Raw genomic sequence first — 18,551 nt, 5'->3', positions numbered from 1 at the left:
ACTTGGTATGCTACATCATTTGACACGCGGAACCAAATTGAGCCTCTAGAATAAGATAACATCTTAGGCTTAGCAAAATGGATTCATCATCTGTAGCCCAATAAAAATTGAACTTTAATTAAATTCATACATATTTGGACTTAAATAATTAATTCAATCATATTAATCCGTAATATTTATTTGAGATTAATATATTTTGAATTTAATATAACCCGAATTTCGTACGGATTTTAATTTAATAAAATTTCGTTGTCTACACTTATCAAACAAAAGAAAATAAGTAAGAAATCAACCTACTTTATAAAGAAAACATTTGTATGGAAATAATTTGCTTCAAACCAAACATACACTAATACTTTATACAATAAAGAAGAAATTTGAAGGGAAAAAACAACACAATCTAGCCAAGCAGTGAATAAAATAGGTTAAATCATGGAGTTCAGTATTTTATGATAGACATTAGTCAACATGTATATTTATTGCCATCACAAAGAAACTGAATATAAATTATTTGGCATCATAATGATAATAAATATTTAATAGAGCAATCAAGGTACGCCAAAGTAGACCAACACTACATTAAAATGCAGCAGTTGTTGTGAAAGACTAAACATAAACAAGGCAACATAAGCAATGCTTCTAATTGGGAAAAATCTGCAATCAAGAAGAAAATAGAGGTGGAATAAAGAAGAGAATTATTTTAGAAGAAAATTGAGGTGGAATAAAGAAGAGAACTATTTTAGTAAATTTAAAAAAGGAACAGGGGTGTTTGAATGAGTTTTTTTAACTGGTTTAAAAAGTTAAAAGTTAAAAGTCAAAAGTAGTTAACTTATTTTTGGCTTTTTATATTTTTTTAGGCTAAAATAAAGTGGTTAAAAATATATTTTATCCTTGTTAAACACCTCCTAAAATAAAAAAAATACTAAAAGTTAAAGGCACTTAAAAAGAAAAATCAATCTAAACAACCTGTCCTCTATATAAAAGCACAATAGGCTATTGCCACTGTGTCACCACTTTTCTTACTAATACTCAAATCTTTGCCTTTATTCTTCCTCCTCCTCCTTCATCTCCCAAACAAATTTAGATAATGGAACAAAGTATTTTTAACAGTAGATATTCATGGCTTCTTCTTCTCGTCCTTATTTTGATTTCCTTTTCAGGATCAGTTGATGCTTACAAGAATTACACAGTGGGTGATTCTTTGGGTTGGTTTGATAAACTTGAGAAGCCTAAGATTAACTATGACAAATGGGTTGCTGACAAAAAATTCAGCCTTGGTGATTTTCTGAGTAAGTTTTCTTCATCAAACCACTTCTTGGTAATTAGATATCTAACTTATATACAGTGATAGTGTAAACACGATCTGTATAATTAACCGGAGGCAGAAACAAAATTTTTGGTTAATGAGTTTTGGGTCGCAACTAGTTTTTCTTATTGGACTCTGGATAGATTATTTGTACATTTTAAAACAAAACATTTAATACAAATACAGGGTTGAAAACGTTCCTGACATAAATGCTAACAGTGAGTACTATAGACCCACTGTGGTTCGCTTGCTCAGATCTCGTGCATAGCGGGAGCCGACAGAAATACTAAGACGGATTACTGTAGACCATCGTGGTCTGCTTGCTTGGATCTCGTGCATAGCAGGAGATTTAGTGTACCGAACTACCCTTATTTTTTTTTTTTACAGGACTTGAATCAAAGTTACTAAATTCTTCCAAAACTATCATGTGGTTAATAATTCCACTTAATTATTACGAGATGATTTGGTTTAAACTTTTTGAGTGTATGCCAATTATTGTTGTCCATAAATTTTCTTCTCTCTTTTTGGGTGGGTAGGGGGCATCATTAGATAACTCTGTATCTGAATGTGTCATAAAATTAAAGCATGGGACAATCTTGATTGCAAACCGTTAATGGATTTTGATATTTTTTTCTTCTGCTTATGATTACATATGTTTGTGAATTCTTAGAGAGTTATTTCAGAAAATAATATGATGGATCTGAATAGATTTATTGTCTTGATTGATATTCTGGTTGATTCTGGTTGTGTTTTTCTTTCTTTTTAATCTTATTCTTTTGTTTCATGACTACACATCATGCTTAATAAGCATTAGTTCCAAAATTGAATTTATAAAAGTGATGGATGATTTACAAACTACGGTACCAAATGCATTGATCTTTGTACTTAATATTTTTTGAAACTGCCAGTTCCTCAGTTGATTATGATGGTTTGGAGTTTTTTATTATCCCAAACAGCTGTATGTGTTGGCATTATTTACAGTTTGATAAGTTAGCTAGAAGTGTGTGTTATGATAAGGTATTGTACCGGTAAGTGGTAACATGTAGGGAGCATATGCTTGCACATGTTACAAAGCAGCCATTTCATCATTCTCTGTCATAGGCAGGGCAGAGCTAAAGACCAAAGGTACAAGTTCGGGCTAATCCAATAATTTTGAGTAAAAGTTTATATTTATCTTAGAATAATTCATTTAATATATGTAAAACTTAATTCATTTAAAACTCACTAACTGCAAAATTTATCTTTGCCTTTTATCACAAGTCCACCCTTTTGCTTCTGAATATCATCATAAGTATAAATAAATTCTTCTTCTTTTTCTTTTGTATGTTTAATTTTGCAGTTTTTAATACGGATAATAACCATTCAGTCATTCAGACTTACAACTTTACCACGTACAAGAGCTGTGACTACGACAATGCTTTAGACAACGACACCGTGCAATGGTCATCGGCAGATTCATCTTCAACTTCAACTTTTCCCGTTTCAATGGCAGTGCCTCTTCGAAAAGTTGGAACTACTTATTTTTTCTCCAGCGACTACGACGGCGAGCAGTGCCAAAATGGCCAACATTTTAAAATAAACGTGATGTACGGTCAAGGGTTGCCTCGAAGCCTCAGGGATCCGTCGGATGATGACTCACTAGCTCCGATTAGTCCAATTTCTGGTGATGAAGAATCGGCACCTGATACATTAGTTCCTTCTTCTTTTGATCATCCTCGTGATGTGAGTACTGATGATAGTCCTGAACCTTCAAATTCGATTTCACTATCTATATTTTCTCAGTGTTTAGGCATTCAATTAAATTGGATATCCGTTGTGTTTGCGCTAGCTTTTGGTATTTGTTGATTATAGGACTTCAATTTTAATTGTTGGTTTTTATTTATCCTTCGAATTCATGCCTATAGTACATAGCTACAGCAATATTGGAGGTTTTGGCATTATACTGATTGTGTAATATTACCGTTTCTTTCTTTCTATTGTTAGCTCTATGTTCTCTTTTTTCCCTTATTTTTCCGCGTTTTCCTTCTCGTTGTTTTGTAATTTATTACTATTTTGGGATTCGTTTGGTTTTGGGACAAAGTTATGCATGAATTATAATAGTACGAAGATTTTTAATACAGTAAATAATATTGTATGATAATTATGTGGTGGATAATAATTGGATTCCCCTACTGCATTACTATGTCTTTTGTCTCCTATACACAAGCAGTTTTGTCTGAATATTTTATTTTCATGGACAAAACGCTTGGTCATTTATGGTAATTTACTGATATACGGCAACAACTTACTTTAAGAGATTTGTTTAACAATCCCTCCATCTTATTTTACTTGTCTCAAATTGAGATGACACAACTATTAAGAAAAATAATAAATAACATGGCTAGTTTACCATAGTATTCCTATTAAATGATGTTTATATTTTAATTTAAAGAAAAAATAATTAATACAAAGGGTAAAATATGAAAAAAAAATTGTCTTATCTTGATAAATAAAAAAGAACAAGTAAAATGGGACACCAGATTAGAAAATTTGAGACGAGTAAAATGACTCGGAGGGAGTATCTAGTTATTCTTCTTAGTGTGTTACTAATAATAACCGTATTCTACATTCTATCTAGCATCAAATAATCACAAATTGTAGCTTATCTTACGCGTGCGACTGAGTACTGGGCTTCGCAATATGAAATTTAATGAGACCAATCGAATTATGTATTAAGCTATGCGGGGATTACATTTTCATAAACAACTTAACTAACCAAATATTAGGAGAAATAAGATCTTTTGACCATTTGCAAACGAATAGAAAAAAAAAATCATTTCAATTTTTTTTTTGTACAAATGAATGTGAGAGTTTTTTTTTATTTCTTATGTGGCTTAACAAATTATTCTTACTTACACGAAGATTCAATTCATGCCGCCATTATGTTGGTTATTGTGGTAGAGGGTAGACCAACGACCCCATATATATACATTATTTTAACAGAGAGTAAAGGTAATGCAGAAAGAATTCTTACATTTAGTATTTTATTTTTGGTTTGTTTTTCTTTTTGGTAAAATTTCCAGCTTCTTATAATCATGTTAATTTCATTATTTGGTTGAATGATTGCCCAACGAGTCAACCGCAGAACAAATGCATGTGAAAAGGTTGGGTAACAAGTCCTTTTGTTGGGGGTGGTTCTCACTACCTCTCAGGCTTCTTGTTGGAACAACTTTATTCATTAAATAACGACCTTTATTTCAAAAAGTAAAATAGAAAGAAAAAGATCTCATTTTTCAAGTATGAAAGTCAAAGCATATGATCCTTCAATTTTTTTCATATTTCTTTTCAATTAATATTGTTATTTTTCAAGAGATATATGTACGGATATTTAAATCTTTTATCAATAATTCTTACTGTTTTATGAAAATAAAAGACACTATTTTTATCTTCTTCCAAGGTAAACCCAATCAACTAACTTTATGGAGTAACTGTTTATATTGAAAATCATATAGCTGAATTTCTATATAAGGTCAAGAGCACGTGCATTAAACCAAACTATATTTACATTCGTTACCAGCGATGAATTGTTTACGTATTGAAAGATAATAAAAATAATGTATAACAACAACAATAACATAACAGCATATCCAGTATATTCCCACCAAGTGGGGTTTGAAATGGTAAGTGTATGCAGTCTATACCACTATCTCAAATATGAGATAGAGAGACTGTTTCCGATAGACCCTCGGCTTAAAATAGAGCAATCTAATATAAGATAAGGAATAGTAATAGAACAAGATACAATTGAAATTAACATATACAATAATACCAAAAGCAAGATACTCCAAGTATACACCAAAACATACAACATCCTTACCCAGACTAACCTTCCACCCTAATTCTCCTCCTCCACAACTTCCTATCCAAGGTCATGTCCTCGGTAAGCTGAAACTGCTCCATATCATGTCTAATCACCTCCCTCCAATATTTCTTCGATCTACCTTTACCTCGCTTGAAACCATTCATAGCTAACCTCTCACACCTTTGCCCTGGGGTATCCATGCTCCTCCGCATCACATGACCGAACCATCTCAACCTCGCTTTCCTTATCTTGGATTCCACCGAAGCCACCCCCACCTTATCTCGAATAACCTTATTTCTAATCCTATTTTTTCTAGTACATCCACTTATCATCGAAGCATTCTCATCTCCGCCACCTTCATCTTTTGGATGTGGGTCTTCTTAACAGGCCAACACTCCTCCCCATACAACAAAGCCGGTCTAACCACCACTCTGTAGAACTTTTCTTTAAGCTTGAGAGGTACCTTTTTGTCACACAAGATACCAAAAGCGAGCCTCCATTTCATCCACCCAACCCCGATCCAATGAGTGACATCCTCGTTAATATCTCTATTCTCCTAAATCATCAACCCCAGATACTTGAACCTATCTCTCTGATTGATAGAATGAGTGTTAAGCTTAACAACCACGTCGGACTCATGAGACACCTCTCTGAACTTACACTCCAAATATTCCATCTTGGACCTACTCAACCTAAACCCTTTAGACTCAAGAGTTTGCCTCCAAACCTCCAACTTAGCATTAACTCCACTACGAGTCTCATCAATCAAGACTACATCATTCGCAAAAAGCAAACAATAAGGCACCTCATCCTGAATGTTCCGCGTCAAAACATCCACCACCACAACAAAAAGAAACGAACTAAGCGTCGATCCTTGATATAACCCATCAAGATGGGAAAGTGCTCCGAGTCCCCACCCCAGTCCTAACTTGAGTCTTGGCTCCATCATACATGTCCTTAATAGCCCTAACATAAACTATAGGTACACCTCTGGCCTCCAAACACCTCCAAAGAACCTCCTTGGGAACCCTATCATAGGTCTTCTCTAAGTCGATAAACATCATGTGCAGATCCTTCTTCCTTTCCCTATACTGCTCCACTAGTCTCTTGACGGGATGGATGGCTTTTATAGTCGAGCGTCCTAGCATAAATTCAAACTAATTTTTAGAGATAGTAATAATCCTCCGCAATCTCAACTTTACCACCCTCTCCCAAACCTTCATAGTGTGACTCAACAACTTGATACCCCTATAATTATTGTAATCCTGAATGTCGCCCTTATTCTTATACAACGAAATCATCGTAGTCCACCTCCAAGCTTCAGGCATCTTTGCCGTCTTGAAAATTATGTTAACCAACCGAGTCAACCACTCCATACCTGCCTCTCCTGTGCACTTTAAAAAATCCACCATAATCTCATCTGGCCCCATTGCTCTACCTCTACGCATCCTATGAATAACCCCCTTAACCCTCTCAAACTTAATGCGCCTAAAATAGCCATAATCTCAAAATCTCTCAGAATGCTCCAAATCTCCCAACACAATGCTAGTATCCTTTCCATCATTTAGGAGCTTATGAAAGTACAATTTCCATCTCTTCCTAATATGACCCTCTTCCACTAAAACTTTTTCGTCCACATCCTTAATACAATTCACCTGATCCAGGTCTCGAGTCCTCCTCTTCCTAACCTTGGCAAGCCTGTACAACTTTTTATTCCCATCTTTACTGTCTAACGCTAAGTATAAACTTTCAAAAACAACATCCTTAGCCCTCGTGACCGCTAACTTGCCTCCCGCTTAGCAATCTTATACTCTTCCCTATTATTCCATTTATTTTCTTCATCCTTACTCTCCGCCAACTTTGTATACACTTTTTTCTTGGCCTCTACCTTTCCTTTCATTTCTTCGTTCCACTACTAATCCCCTTGGTGCTTTCCTGAACGACCACTCAAGACCCCCAACACCTCTCTAGTTGTCTCTCTGATGCAGTTTGCAGTCTAGTCCCACATACTATTTATATCCCCTCCACTCTCCCAAGCCTTCCTCACCATCAACTTATCCGCTATATCCATTGCATTAGCCAAAGTCAGACTGCCCTATCTAATTCTTAGCTTATCCTCTATGTCTCTTCTCCTCCGCTCCTTTTTAATTGCCAAGTACATTACTAAAAGCCTATGCTGGATCGAAAGACTCTCACTCGATAAAACCTTACAATCCCTATAAATACCCCTATTCCCTTTTCTAAGAAGCAATAAGTCAATTTAAGTTTTGGCCACCAAACTACATAAGGTAACCAAGTGAACCTCCTTCTTGGGAAATTTTGAATTAACTACCACCAATCCAAATGCCCGAGAAAAATCCAGAAGTGCCACTCTTTTAACATTCCTAACACCAAAACCATGTCCTTCATGAATATCATTGTAACCTTTCGAAGCAGACCCTATGTGCCCGTTGAAATCCCCTCCTATGAAAATCTTCTCATTACTGGGACATTGCTCACCATCTCGTCCAAATCCTTCCAAAATTTCTTCTTCTTTTCCTCATCCAAGACTACACGGGGTGTATACGCACTAATAATATTCCAAGAAGACCCTTCAATAACTACCTTAATTGACATCATTCTATCATTGACCCTCTTAACCTCTACTACTTGCTTCCTAAGCTCATCATATACCAAACGAGGCCTTAGAAAGTGTTCTTAGTTAGCGAAAGGGCCTTCCACAAGGGCAAAATCTAGTTAGCAGAAGGGCCTTCCACAAGGGTAATATCGTATAAACTACAGAAAAGATAAGTTAACTTAGAGAGCGTTCATTAAATCTAACCATATTTACATTTGCTACCAGCGATGAGTTGTTTATGTATAGAAAGATAATAAAAATATGTGTAAAATGTTAAGAAAGAAAAACAGAGTAAAAATAGCAAACAGATATGCCAAGCGAGGCCTTAGAAAGTGTTCTTAGTTAGAGGAAGGGCCTTCCACGAGGGTGATACCGTATAAGCTAGAGAAAAGATAAGTTAACTTAGAGAGCATGTAACAATATGTAATTATACTGCTATCACGATCCAAATGGCCATGAGTGACACCACATAAACCCTCCTGTGGGAGAACTCTCTAACCCAATACTTAACCAATTCTTTTAACACAATACAAAAATAAAATAATTACAAATCTAAAATTAATAATAAAAAATACTGAAGTCTAGCTACTACAATCCCAAATTTTAAAGTCCTTGTACAGAGGACACTAAATAAAATAAGTTTAGAATAATCTTAAAATATTTAATGAACACTTTTTTCGAAAAAAAAAATGTAACTATGAAGATCCGTGGCATTTTGAATATGCGTAGCTCACCCCCAAATCGATTAACTGAAATCTCTAGATATGAAGTCACGTCAAATTCTCTAGAACACAGTCTACATTCAGGGAAAAGAACACATGAGTGGTATCAGTACAAATACTATGTACTGGTAGGTGATGTCACACAATTACGCCTCCTAAAAAGTATAACGCAGGTACTTGTCAAATATAGACCCAACAAGGTTAGGGTCGATCCACAAGGGATAGGATGAAAATCAGTCAGAAGATTACTGATGTAGCTGAAAAATATAGAAAGTAAATAGGAATTTTCGTAAGATAGTAGTAATATTAACAAATGTCAAACAAGGTTGTTATCAGTATGAGACGATTACTAGGATTCTGTCCCCCCTGACTTCTTAACTCCGTAGACTTATTGTGCTCGTCAAACTATATTGTTGCCTTGCATACAGAATCTAACAAGTTATGTATCACCTAACCATCTCTCGATCTTGGTGTGGGTAAATTTAACTCATCTCCTCTCGGTCTTAGAGTGTCCCATTACTAACCCTTGTCCTGGATCTCAGATTAACTATCACCTCCCAGTCTCAAGTTAATTAGATGAAGGTTGGTAGCTTCAAATTACTGTTGTGATCTTCTTTTCTTAATCTCAACCTCTCTATCAATTTAGTATCAAATACAGACAGGTTTTTAAAGTCTGCAGTTGTTAATAAAATAATTAATATGAAGAAAACCACAATACATACAAGAACACCAATCAAGAATGACTTTTACATTTTTTTTAATTCATTAATCTATCAGGGTTTCCACAACCTTAGTTATGGGGTTTAGCTGCTCATGATCGTAAGAACACACATATAATTCATAATTGAAAGTATATAAATGATCTCACAAATAATTACAAATGAAAATCAAAATCTCAACTTTATATCAAGCCCTAAAAATCAAGAACAAGAATTTGAAGACAAAAAATGTATCTTAGAACTCAAAATAATGTAATAAATATGTAAAGTGCATAAAATGCGTAACCTACTAATGGAACATCCAAGAGTTATTTATAGTTACATCAGAAACCCTAAAAAACTATCCTGCACAAAGTAGAAAAATAAGGTCAACACCAACCTACGACCGCACTTACAGGCTGCAGGTAGTAACTCAAGGCCCTAGGTGGGTTTGTAAGAATCAGAGGTATCTTTAGCCTTCCGAACCCCTACCTACGAGGGGTACCTATGGTGCCATGAGTAGTACCTATGCCTCATAGATAGGACCCGTAAGAGCTAAATTTGAGAATCAACTTGTAGAACTTGAACTCTACTACCTACGTGTGGGCCACCAACGAGCCCATAGGTAGCACCTACAACTTGTATGTAAGGTCTGTAGATAGCCTTTCTACTTTAGTTCATCACTTTTTTCTCTTTCTCTACTCAAAACCCCATTTTCTTACAAAACCAACATAAAAACATATCACATCTAATAAAAAGACCTAAATACTTGCATAATTTTCTTGTTTTAAGCATCAAAAGTGCCATGAAATCATGAAACATCAACACCCTCAACTTAGAACGTTTGCATGTTCTCACGCAACTAACACATAACATAAAAACATGATACTTTACTAGAAGAAACCTAAGGCACCTACGACGGTCAACTAAATTTAGCTCAAAACTCTTACCCCCTTCTATTTCTAACTTTTCAAAATCACTGTATGGATTCAGGTAGCACAACAGTATAACATAACGAAATCAAGTAATGGAATTACCTTAGCAACAAACAATCATGCATTTTTGCCATTTACACTACCCATACAGATAAGCAATTAATAGCACAACCCATGCACCCACATATCAAAGAGTCTCAAATCTCACAGTAACATCATGTATGTCGATACAAGGGACTATATCAAGAAACTTACACTCAGAAAATAAGTTTCAACATTGTGCATAAAATACCATAGGCTTGCTCTTATTTTCTATACCTTAGTTTTTCGGACAGTTGGACTAAGATCACTATAGGACTTCACTAGGCTTGTAATGTAGGCTTGGGGATAGGTATGGTACATTTGGAATATAATGACTTACCCTCCTTGACACTATACTTACATTTTTTAGTCCACTTCTCAACTATTCTTCTTTTGTTTCTCTCTTTTCTCCTTTATTGATTATTCAGTTTGGGTGTGATTTTCTTCTTGCTTTTCATTTATTAACTTTTTAAAATTTTTTTTTCTATTTTTTTAAATTTCTTCTTCTTTTGTTTTCACACTTATCTAGCACACCTAACCCTACTTGTTTTTTCTTTTATTCAACATCTTTCTGTGTACCTAGTTTTAACTATGCACCCCTATGATAGCCATCCTCAACTTAGGCGATTTGCTTGTGTTTAGGTGCTCAGTGTCCAAGAAGGTACGAGGCACAAAATAGATTCATTATAATTAAATAAGAAGATAAAATGGTTAAAATAAGAAAATAGGTCAACTTAGGCTCAAAACAGAGAGGAATACTTATTCACATTTGGATAGTTTTTTAGGCTAAGAATGGACTATTAAAAATGACCTATGATCATGTCCTAACCAGCTATCCTACAACCTTGGCAAGACTAACTAGACAAGTTCTGAATTAAATGTACAAAGTGAACCAGGTAAATGCCTCACATACACATAGTACAAGGTTATATTATCAACTACTACCTATCTAGTTCATCCATTGTTAAGCTTTGATTATTTTGTCCCTAATACTAATGTCATGACAAGACTCAAACAATAGTCACATATATATTTACATCACACAGTTCATAATTTTTTTTAGGCTGTGTAATTTTTTTTCAAACACTTAAAAACACAAAAGAAATCATGTCAACTACACTTAAATTCCTTATTTTTCTTCTAATTAAACATAAACAACACATAACAAAAAATCTAAACATGTTGGCTCTACTAAGAACATACTCTAGAGAAAAGAGGCATGGCAATAAAAATCCTAAGAGGAAATTTAGACCCACAAATAGCCCTATACCCATCAAATAAGTATACATTGTCCCCAATGCATTGGGCCACTCTAAAGCAAGAGAGCTAGGAACATACTTGTGGTACCTTAGGTGCGTAGATATGATATCAATCATAAATAACACAAATTATCATAAATGTAAAAATAACAAACTCCTTGGTTGCCTCCTAAGCAACACCTGATTTAACATTGCGGCATGATGTAGGGACCTTGATTACTTAAACTTCATCAAGGTTAGGGTTGTTCTCTAAGGCCATCAACACTGTTTATTATTAAAACCATCCTCATGTAAGTTGGCTGCTACATAGCTCTGCGCACATTAAAAGTTAATTCCTCATTATTCAGTCTGAACTTAAGCTCAACCAACCATGGCTAAAATGATCTCTCTAAATTATGGGCATCTCAAAATCAACCTCACAATCTAAAATAACAAAGTTGACCGAAAAGATGAAGTTGTCCACTTTGACTAAGACATCAAGTGATATGCCCACAAGCTTCTTAACTGTATGACCTTCCATAAAAAACTGCATTGTTGTGGGTTCAGGGGGTCTCAAACCCAATTGATTAAAACTATCAGCGACATCAAGTTAATGCTTACACCTAAGTCATACAAAACCCTGACAAGTCTAGATAACCCAATCATACAAGAATTGTAAAGGCACCGGGGTTACCTTTCTTTTTCTTAAGAGGTTGAGATGTAATCACAATACAGTGATGCAAGCTATCTTCATCCTCATGACCGACAGTTCACTTCTTCGATACCAAATCCTACATAAATTTTGCATAGACAGATATATTCTCAAGAGCTTCAAGAAGAGGTATGTTCACACTCAACTCCTTCAGTATAACAATAAACTTCTTATACTTTTCTTTTTCAGCTTTTTTCTCTAACCTTTGAGAAAAAGAAGGACAAGGTCGCGGAATAGGCTTCAAGACTGGTTTGACTTCAAGTGCATCATTAACATAACTCTCATTCCTTACATTCTCAACCACAAGCATAGGTGGATTAATAGTAGCCTTACTGCTCCGAGTAGTGATGGCTAGGTGTTTTATAGTTTTTGGATTTCATTTAGAAGAAAATGATTTTACCTTCTTAAACTACTTCAAAAGATTCGAGAAAATTTTAAAATAATCTTAAGAAAATTACAGAGTCACCACTTAATTTTTATAGAAAAATTTAAAAAAACTTCAAAGAGTTTGTAAGGTTCAAAAACATAAAAAAACTTTTATAAAATTAGAAAAATGGGTAAGGGTTCAATTAACGCTCTAAGAAGGTTTTTAAGGCTCTTAGGAGCGTTTGTTTAAAAACGGTTCACCAAAAATCATTTTTGACTGACTAAAAAAGGGTGGCTAACTTTGTAATAAAGTTGAATTTATATAAAAATTATTTATTTGCATGACATTTATTTATTCAAAGGATAAATATTCTACTTGAATTAAAGAAAGGTTATGAAATATTCTACTTAATTTGTAATTAATTATGAAAAGTTAGAATTTGAGAAAAAATTACGGACATTTTATTTGAGAAAGGTCCTACTTAATTCTACTTGAGAAATTTTTTGCGTAATTCACTTGAGAAATATTCTACTAAATTCTACTTGAGAAATATTTTTCTTAATTCACTTGAAAAATATTCTATTTAATTCTACTTGAGTAATATCTTACATGAGAAATATTTTACTTAATTCATAACTAATTACGAAAGTTAGAATTTTCAAGAAAAATAATTTTTTGAGTTTGAAGAAAATTACTTTAATCCAAATAGACTATTAGTCATAGACAGAAATCTCAATTGCATTGGTTCAAATTTGGAGATGCAAATTCTAGATACTTTTATGCTCTTATCAGGGGGAGAAGAATAATAATATTTATTCACAAAATAAAAAATGAGGAAGGGGAATGGATTCAAGGTGATGCTGATATTGCTATTGCTGCATGTAAAATTTCCAAGACATATTTACTAGGAAGGCTGAACATGTACAAAAAGAGATGTTGGTCAATATTCCTAAACTGATATCAGAGGATCAAAATGATACTCTGCAGGCATTCCATACTCTAGAAGAATTGAAAAATGTTGTGTTTTCAATGAGTGCTCACTCAGTAGCTGGTCCTGATGGTATGAATTAGAATTTTTTTCAGTCTTGTTGGTACATCATAGGGGAGGATCTTCTATAGGTAGTGATAGCTTTCTTTTGTGGTCATACTATGCCTAAATATTTCTCTCACACCTGTTTAGTCTTACTTTCTAAAGTTACTTACCCCAAAAAACTCTCTGAATATAGACCTATTAGCCTGAGTAACTTTACTAACAAGGTAATTTCTAAACTTATCTATCTCAGAATTGTCCCCACCCTACCTTCTCTTATATCTGATAACTAGTCTAGCTTTGTGAGAGGTAGGAATATAGCTGAGAACATTATGCTTGTCCAGAAAATCATCAGTGGAATAAAGAAGCCAGTGATAGGTGGAAATATGGTTATTAAACTTGACATGGCCAAGGCCTATGACAGGATATCTTGGTCTTATACTTGCCTTGTTCTGAGGAGATTTGGTGAGAATCTTATTGACATAATTTAGAGGATTCTATAAAAAAATAGGTATTCTGTGCTGGTGAATGGTACCAAACATGGTTTCTTCCATTCTACCAGGGGATTGAAGTAAGGTGACCCCCTCTTCCCTGCTCTATTCATTTTTGGGGCTGAAATTCTATCAAGAGCCCTAAACATACTGCACCATCATCCTCAGTATTATGGTTTTCATATGGTAATACATAGCCCTCAGATTAATTATCTCAGTTTTGCTGATGACATAATCATATTCACTACTGGCAGAAGACAAACCCCTGAGACTACTTTTGAGTACCCTGACATCTTATAAAGTGGTATCAGGCCAAATGATCAATAAGGAAAAAAGTCACTTTTTTTTCCAGATCAAGATTTTCCCTCCACAGTTACAAGGGTTAAAGATGAAACTGATTTTCAGCAGAAACACATCCCCATCATATACCTTGGACGCCCAATATATATTGGTAGACAAAGAATCAGTCATTATGCTGGGTTGGTCAATAAAATTACTTCTAAAATATTAGGTTGGCACTCCAGATTGCTTAGTTATGGTGGTAAAATGATCTTAGTGAAATATGTCTTACGATCAATTCCCATCCATATCTTTTCAGCATGTATAATCCCCAAGACTATTCTTAAAAACCTTGTGAGCATGTTTGCTGATTTCTTCTGGGGATGGAAATACAATAAGAAGAAGTATCATTGGGCATCTTGGAGAACTCTTTTCTATCCTACTAATGAGGGAGGAATTGGTATTAGGCACATTTCTGATACATGTAGATCACTGCAGTTGAAGCAATGGTGGATCTTCAGGACCAAAAACACTCTTTGGGGAAACTTCTTACTAGCCAAATACTGTCAGAGAGTTAATGCTATGGCTAGGAAAGGATACAATGGGCAATCCCTGATATGGAAGGCCATGATGAAAAATAAGAAGGAAGCTAAAAATAATATATTTTGGAGAATTAGATTATATACATGTTTCTTTTGGTAGGATAATTGGTCTAGTCTGGGATCTCTACATAATTACAGAGCTGATGGCAATAGATCAAACAATGTTAAGGTTACAACATTCATAGCTGAGGGTTCATGGAATGTGCAAAAATTAACCACAATTCTTCCTCCACAACTGCTACAAGTTTTCCTTAAAGTCTTATTTAATTTCAAAGAAGGAACAACTGATTTTCCAATTTGGACACTGACTGCAAGTGGAGAATTTAGTTGTTCTTCTACCTAGGGGCTAAGTAGAGAGCAAAGAGAAAACACCATGATGAATACTTATACTTAAAACAAGTTGATCCCCTTTAAATGTTCCTTCCTTCTTTGGAGAGTTCTGATAAGAAAATTGCCTACAAATAACAGACTCAGTCAATTTGGTATTGCTCATGCTACCTGTGGTTGTTGTTCTACTTCTGGATGGGATACCATCCCACATACCTTTTTTAATGGACCCTTTTCTAAGCTCATCTGGCATTATTTTTCTTTCTCTTTGGGGATGATTTAGGATAAAACTTCACTCAGAAATTTGCTAATGATATGGTAGAGTTCTAAGGCCAATAATAGTGCTCACAAGTTGGTGATGCAGGCTTTTCCTATTATATCTGCTAGAATTTATGGAAATATAGATGTGCTGTCAAGCATGGTGGAAAACAACCTCAATTGTCCAGAGTTAAATTTCTCATCTATAGGGACATCTATCAATTATTGCATACTGCCTTCCCTTACATTCCCTGGACTACTGGATGGTCTTACTTGATGACATATGTTGAGAAATGTAGATAAGAGACCAAAGTAACAACTGTGTATTGGTCTAAACCATAGGTTAATATGATTAAGTTGAATTGTGATGGCAGTTCTCTCATTAATCCTAGAAGGATTGGAGCAGGGTGGTCATTAGAGATTACAATAGTGATCTCATTTATGCCTATGCTACACCTTTAGGCCAGGGGACCAACAATCAAGCAGAAGTGGAGGCTGTTATTTGGGGATTATCTTGGTGTTTGAGGAATAACATTCAACAGGTTATATTGGAAGTGGGTTCTAAACTCTTGGTCAGGTGGATAAGAGTGTAGATACCAATCCCATGGAAACTGTAACCTCTAATTGAGTCCTTGTTTAATATCATTGCACAGTTTGAATTATGCATCTGAAGATATGTTTGCAGGGAAGCCAACTTTGTAGATGATGCTTTATCCAAAGTCAGTCATTTGTCAGATCAACCTCAACATTATTTCCATTGTTGTCAGCTTTCCTCAGAGGTTGCAGGCTATTTTCAGCTAGACAAACTAGGTATGCCAAGTTTTTGAAGAAGAAAGTTAAACAAGTCACATGAGCCATCTTAGAGCAGTCTTAGTATACCATAGAGATAGACAAACATTATTTGTATGTTTCATTTACTGTCGTTTGCATTTATCTGTATTCACAGATTGGAGGTAAAAATAACAAAAAAAACTATTAGTCATATGAATAAAATAAATGTCATCTTAATATGAAATGCTTATTTTAAGGAGATTTGTGTTTAAGGAGAAAAAATCGAAGGAATAAATTTAATTCATTTTAGACAACATAAATTAGGTGAGAAAAAAAAATTATAGATTAAGTAAGAAAGTCAAGATAAAATAGAATGACCAAAATATAGGGGACCACTAGATTAATTAATTAAAGTTTGATTTAATACAAATAAACACGAATAGATTATAAACTACAAGAAATTAAAGATACGAGTTAGAGTTGGGCCCCTTCTTTGGTCCATCAACAAGATGCCCATACTTTGGGCTGCAAATTTTATGGACTTTGGATCTATTTTTATTCTTGTATATCTGCTATATATCACAACTATTTTCCATGTGTTTTTCAGTATATGCTACATATACTCAGTATATCAGTGTAGAAATTAGCATGTTTGCTTTTACTTTTAATATACACCATTATCAACTGCTTTCCAGTGTGTATCAGCTATTATATGTGTATACCATCCTGTATACTAGTATTATCCCATGTATAGCAGTCCAATTTTAGACTTTGATGAGGATTGACTCGAATTTGGGCTTGACCTAAAGAGAATGCGGGGTATGGAGTTCAATCAAACTTCGATGAATTCACATGTATCAAAAAAAAAGGAAAAAAACATGAGTATCGATTTATAGTTCTATGAGCTAACACAATGAAATTAATTGAATAAAGAACACCAATTCTCATCTTTTCCCTTCCAATAGAGCTTTAACTCCGAAAAAACATGAACTTAAAGGCTGGATACATAGTAAGCAAATACTAACTTTAGCCATCTAATTCATTCCATGTCCAATGAAGCCAAGTAAATGAGTCACATTTCCTTGGCATTTTATTTAAAATTATTACCTATTCATGCTAATTGCATTACTGGAAACCCATAAATTAAGTCATTTTCCCCTAAGGATCAAACATGATTAATAAACATGTAGGCAGAAAATACTCAAAATATTTAATCACAGATTTGGCATTTGATTCTTTATGCAACATAGTTTAGATAACAATTTTTTTCAACAATATTACATAATCTACATCAAACATGTCCAGACAAAGTCGACATCGAACATATCAAACATGTGCAAAAGAAAGTCGACACCGAACATATTGGATAACAATGATACAATACTAAAACCTTTAAGGAAAATAGTCCATCATCTATTCGTAAAGTTAATACAATATACAACAAACTATTGGACTTGTTTTCAATATCAAAATAAACATAAGTGGACTACTTTATGTTTTCAACCATATGCAGTGTCAAGAGAAAAGGACTGAGAATGGATGAATATGTTTATAAGTTTATAAATCACACCCAAAAATACCAAATGATGGAAAAATGGGATATTTATTCTGAGAAATATTAAATGACTTCATCCCCTCTCTAAGATAAAGAAAGATCCTCAGAGAATCCTTTAGCTAATAACTCATTCAACTATAATGCTAGCTACTCAAAACACTCAGAACTTCCAACAAATCTCAAACAATGAAATCTATTATCCAATTTAGCTACTGTTCATAGGCGGGAATTACTAAGTCGCAGATTAAACACTCCAAAAATTTGATCATATTTAGAAAAATAAGTAAATTTCATTTCAAATAATTCCACGTGAATAACTTTAACCCTTAATCCTAGAATCCTCATAAAAAGAAAAACGGATTGAAAGATTTTACAGAATCCTAACACAACAAATACCTCAACAAAAATAAATTTTCATCACGAGTAATGAGATTTCACATCATAATGATTAAAAGGCAAAAGAGAAGATGCGAAAGGATGAATCGTTCACCTTTTTTGGAGCAACAAACTTGGGTAACGAGTTTAGCATGATGTAACTTCTATCAGAATTTATGTTGTTTACATTAGAGTTTCAATATCTACTTGTTGGAGTTTCAGCTTTTCATCGAAATTAACTTTTTTGATAGAATTTTTTCTTGAATTCTTTGGTTACGTGAGATTAGAGAAATACTCCTCTAGAATCCTCGGTTTCCCCACAAAAATCCTTTTCTTCACCTTTATC

General features: G+C 34.2%; 1 protein-coding gene across 1 annotated transcript; it reads left to right on the top strand.

Moving 5' to 3' along the window:
- Positions 1-937: 937 nt before the first annotated feature.
- Positions 938-3,280, top strand: LOC107848481 (blue copper protein). Its single transcript, XM_016693257.2, has 2 exons — positions 938-1,289; positions 2,646-3,280. The coding sequence occupies exons 1-2, from the start codon at positions 1,088-1,090 to the stop codon at positions 3,149-3,151; spliced, it is 708 nt and encodes a 235-aa protein (XP_016548743.1). The 5' UTR covers positions 938-1,087; the 3' UTR covers positions 3,152-3,280.
- Positions 3,281-18,551: the final 15,271 nt, after the last annotated feature.

Source organism: Capsicum annuum, chromosome 11, assembly GCF_002878395.1.
Source record: "Capsicum annuum cultivar UCD-10X-F1 chromosome 11, UCD10Xv1.1, whole genome shotgun sequence".
NCBI classification, from domain to species: Eukaryota; Viridiplantae; Streptophyta; class Magnoliopsida; order Solanales; family Solanaceae; genus Capsicum; species Capsicum annuum.
This window is presented reverse-complemented; position numbering and strand designations above follow the sequence as displayed.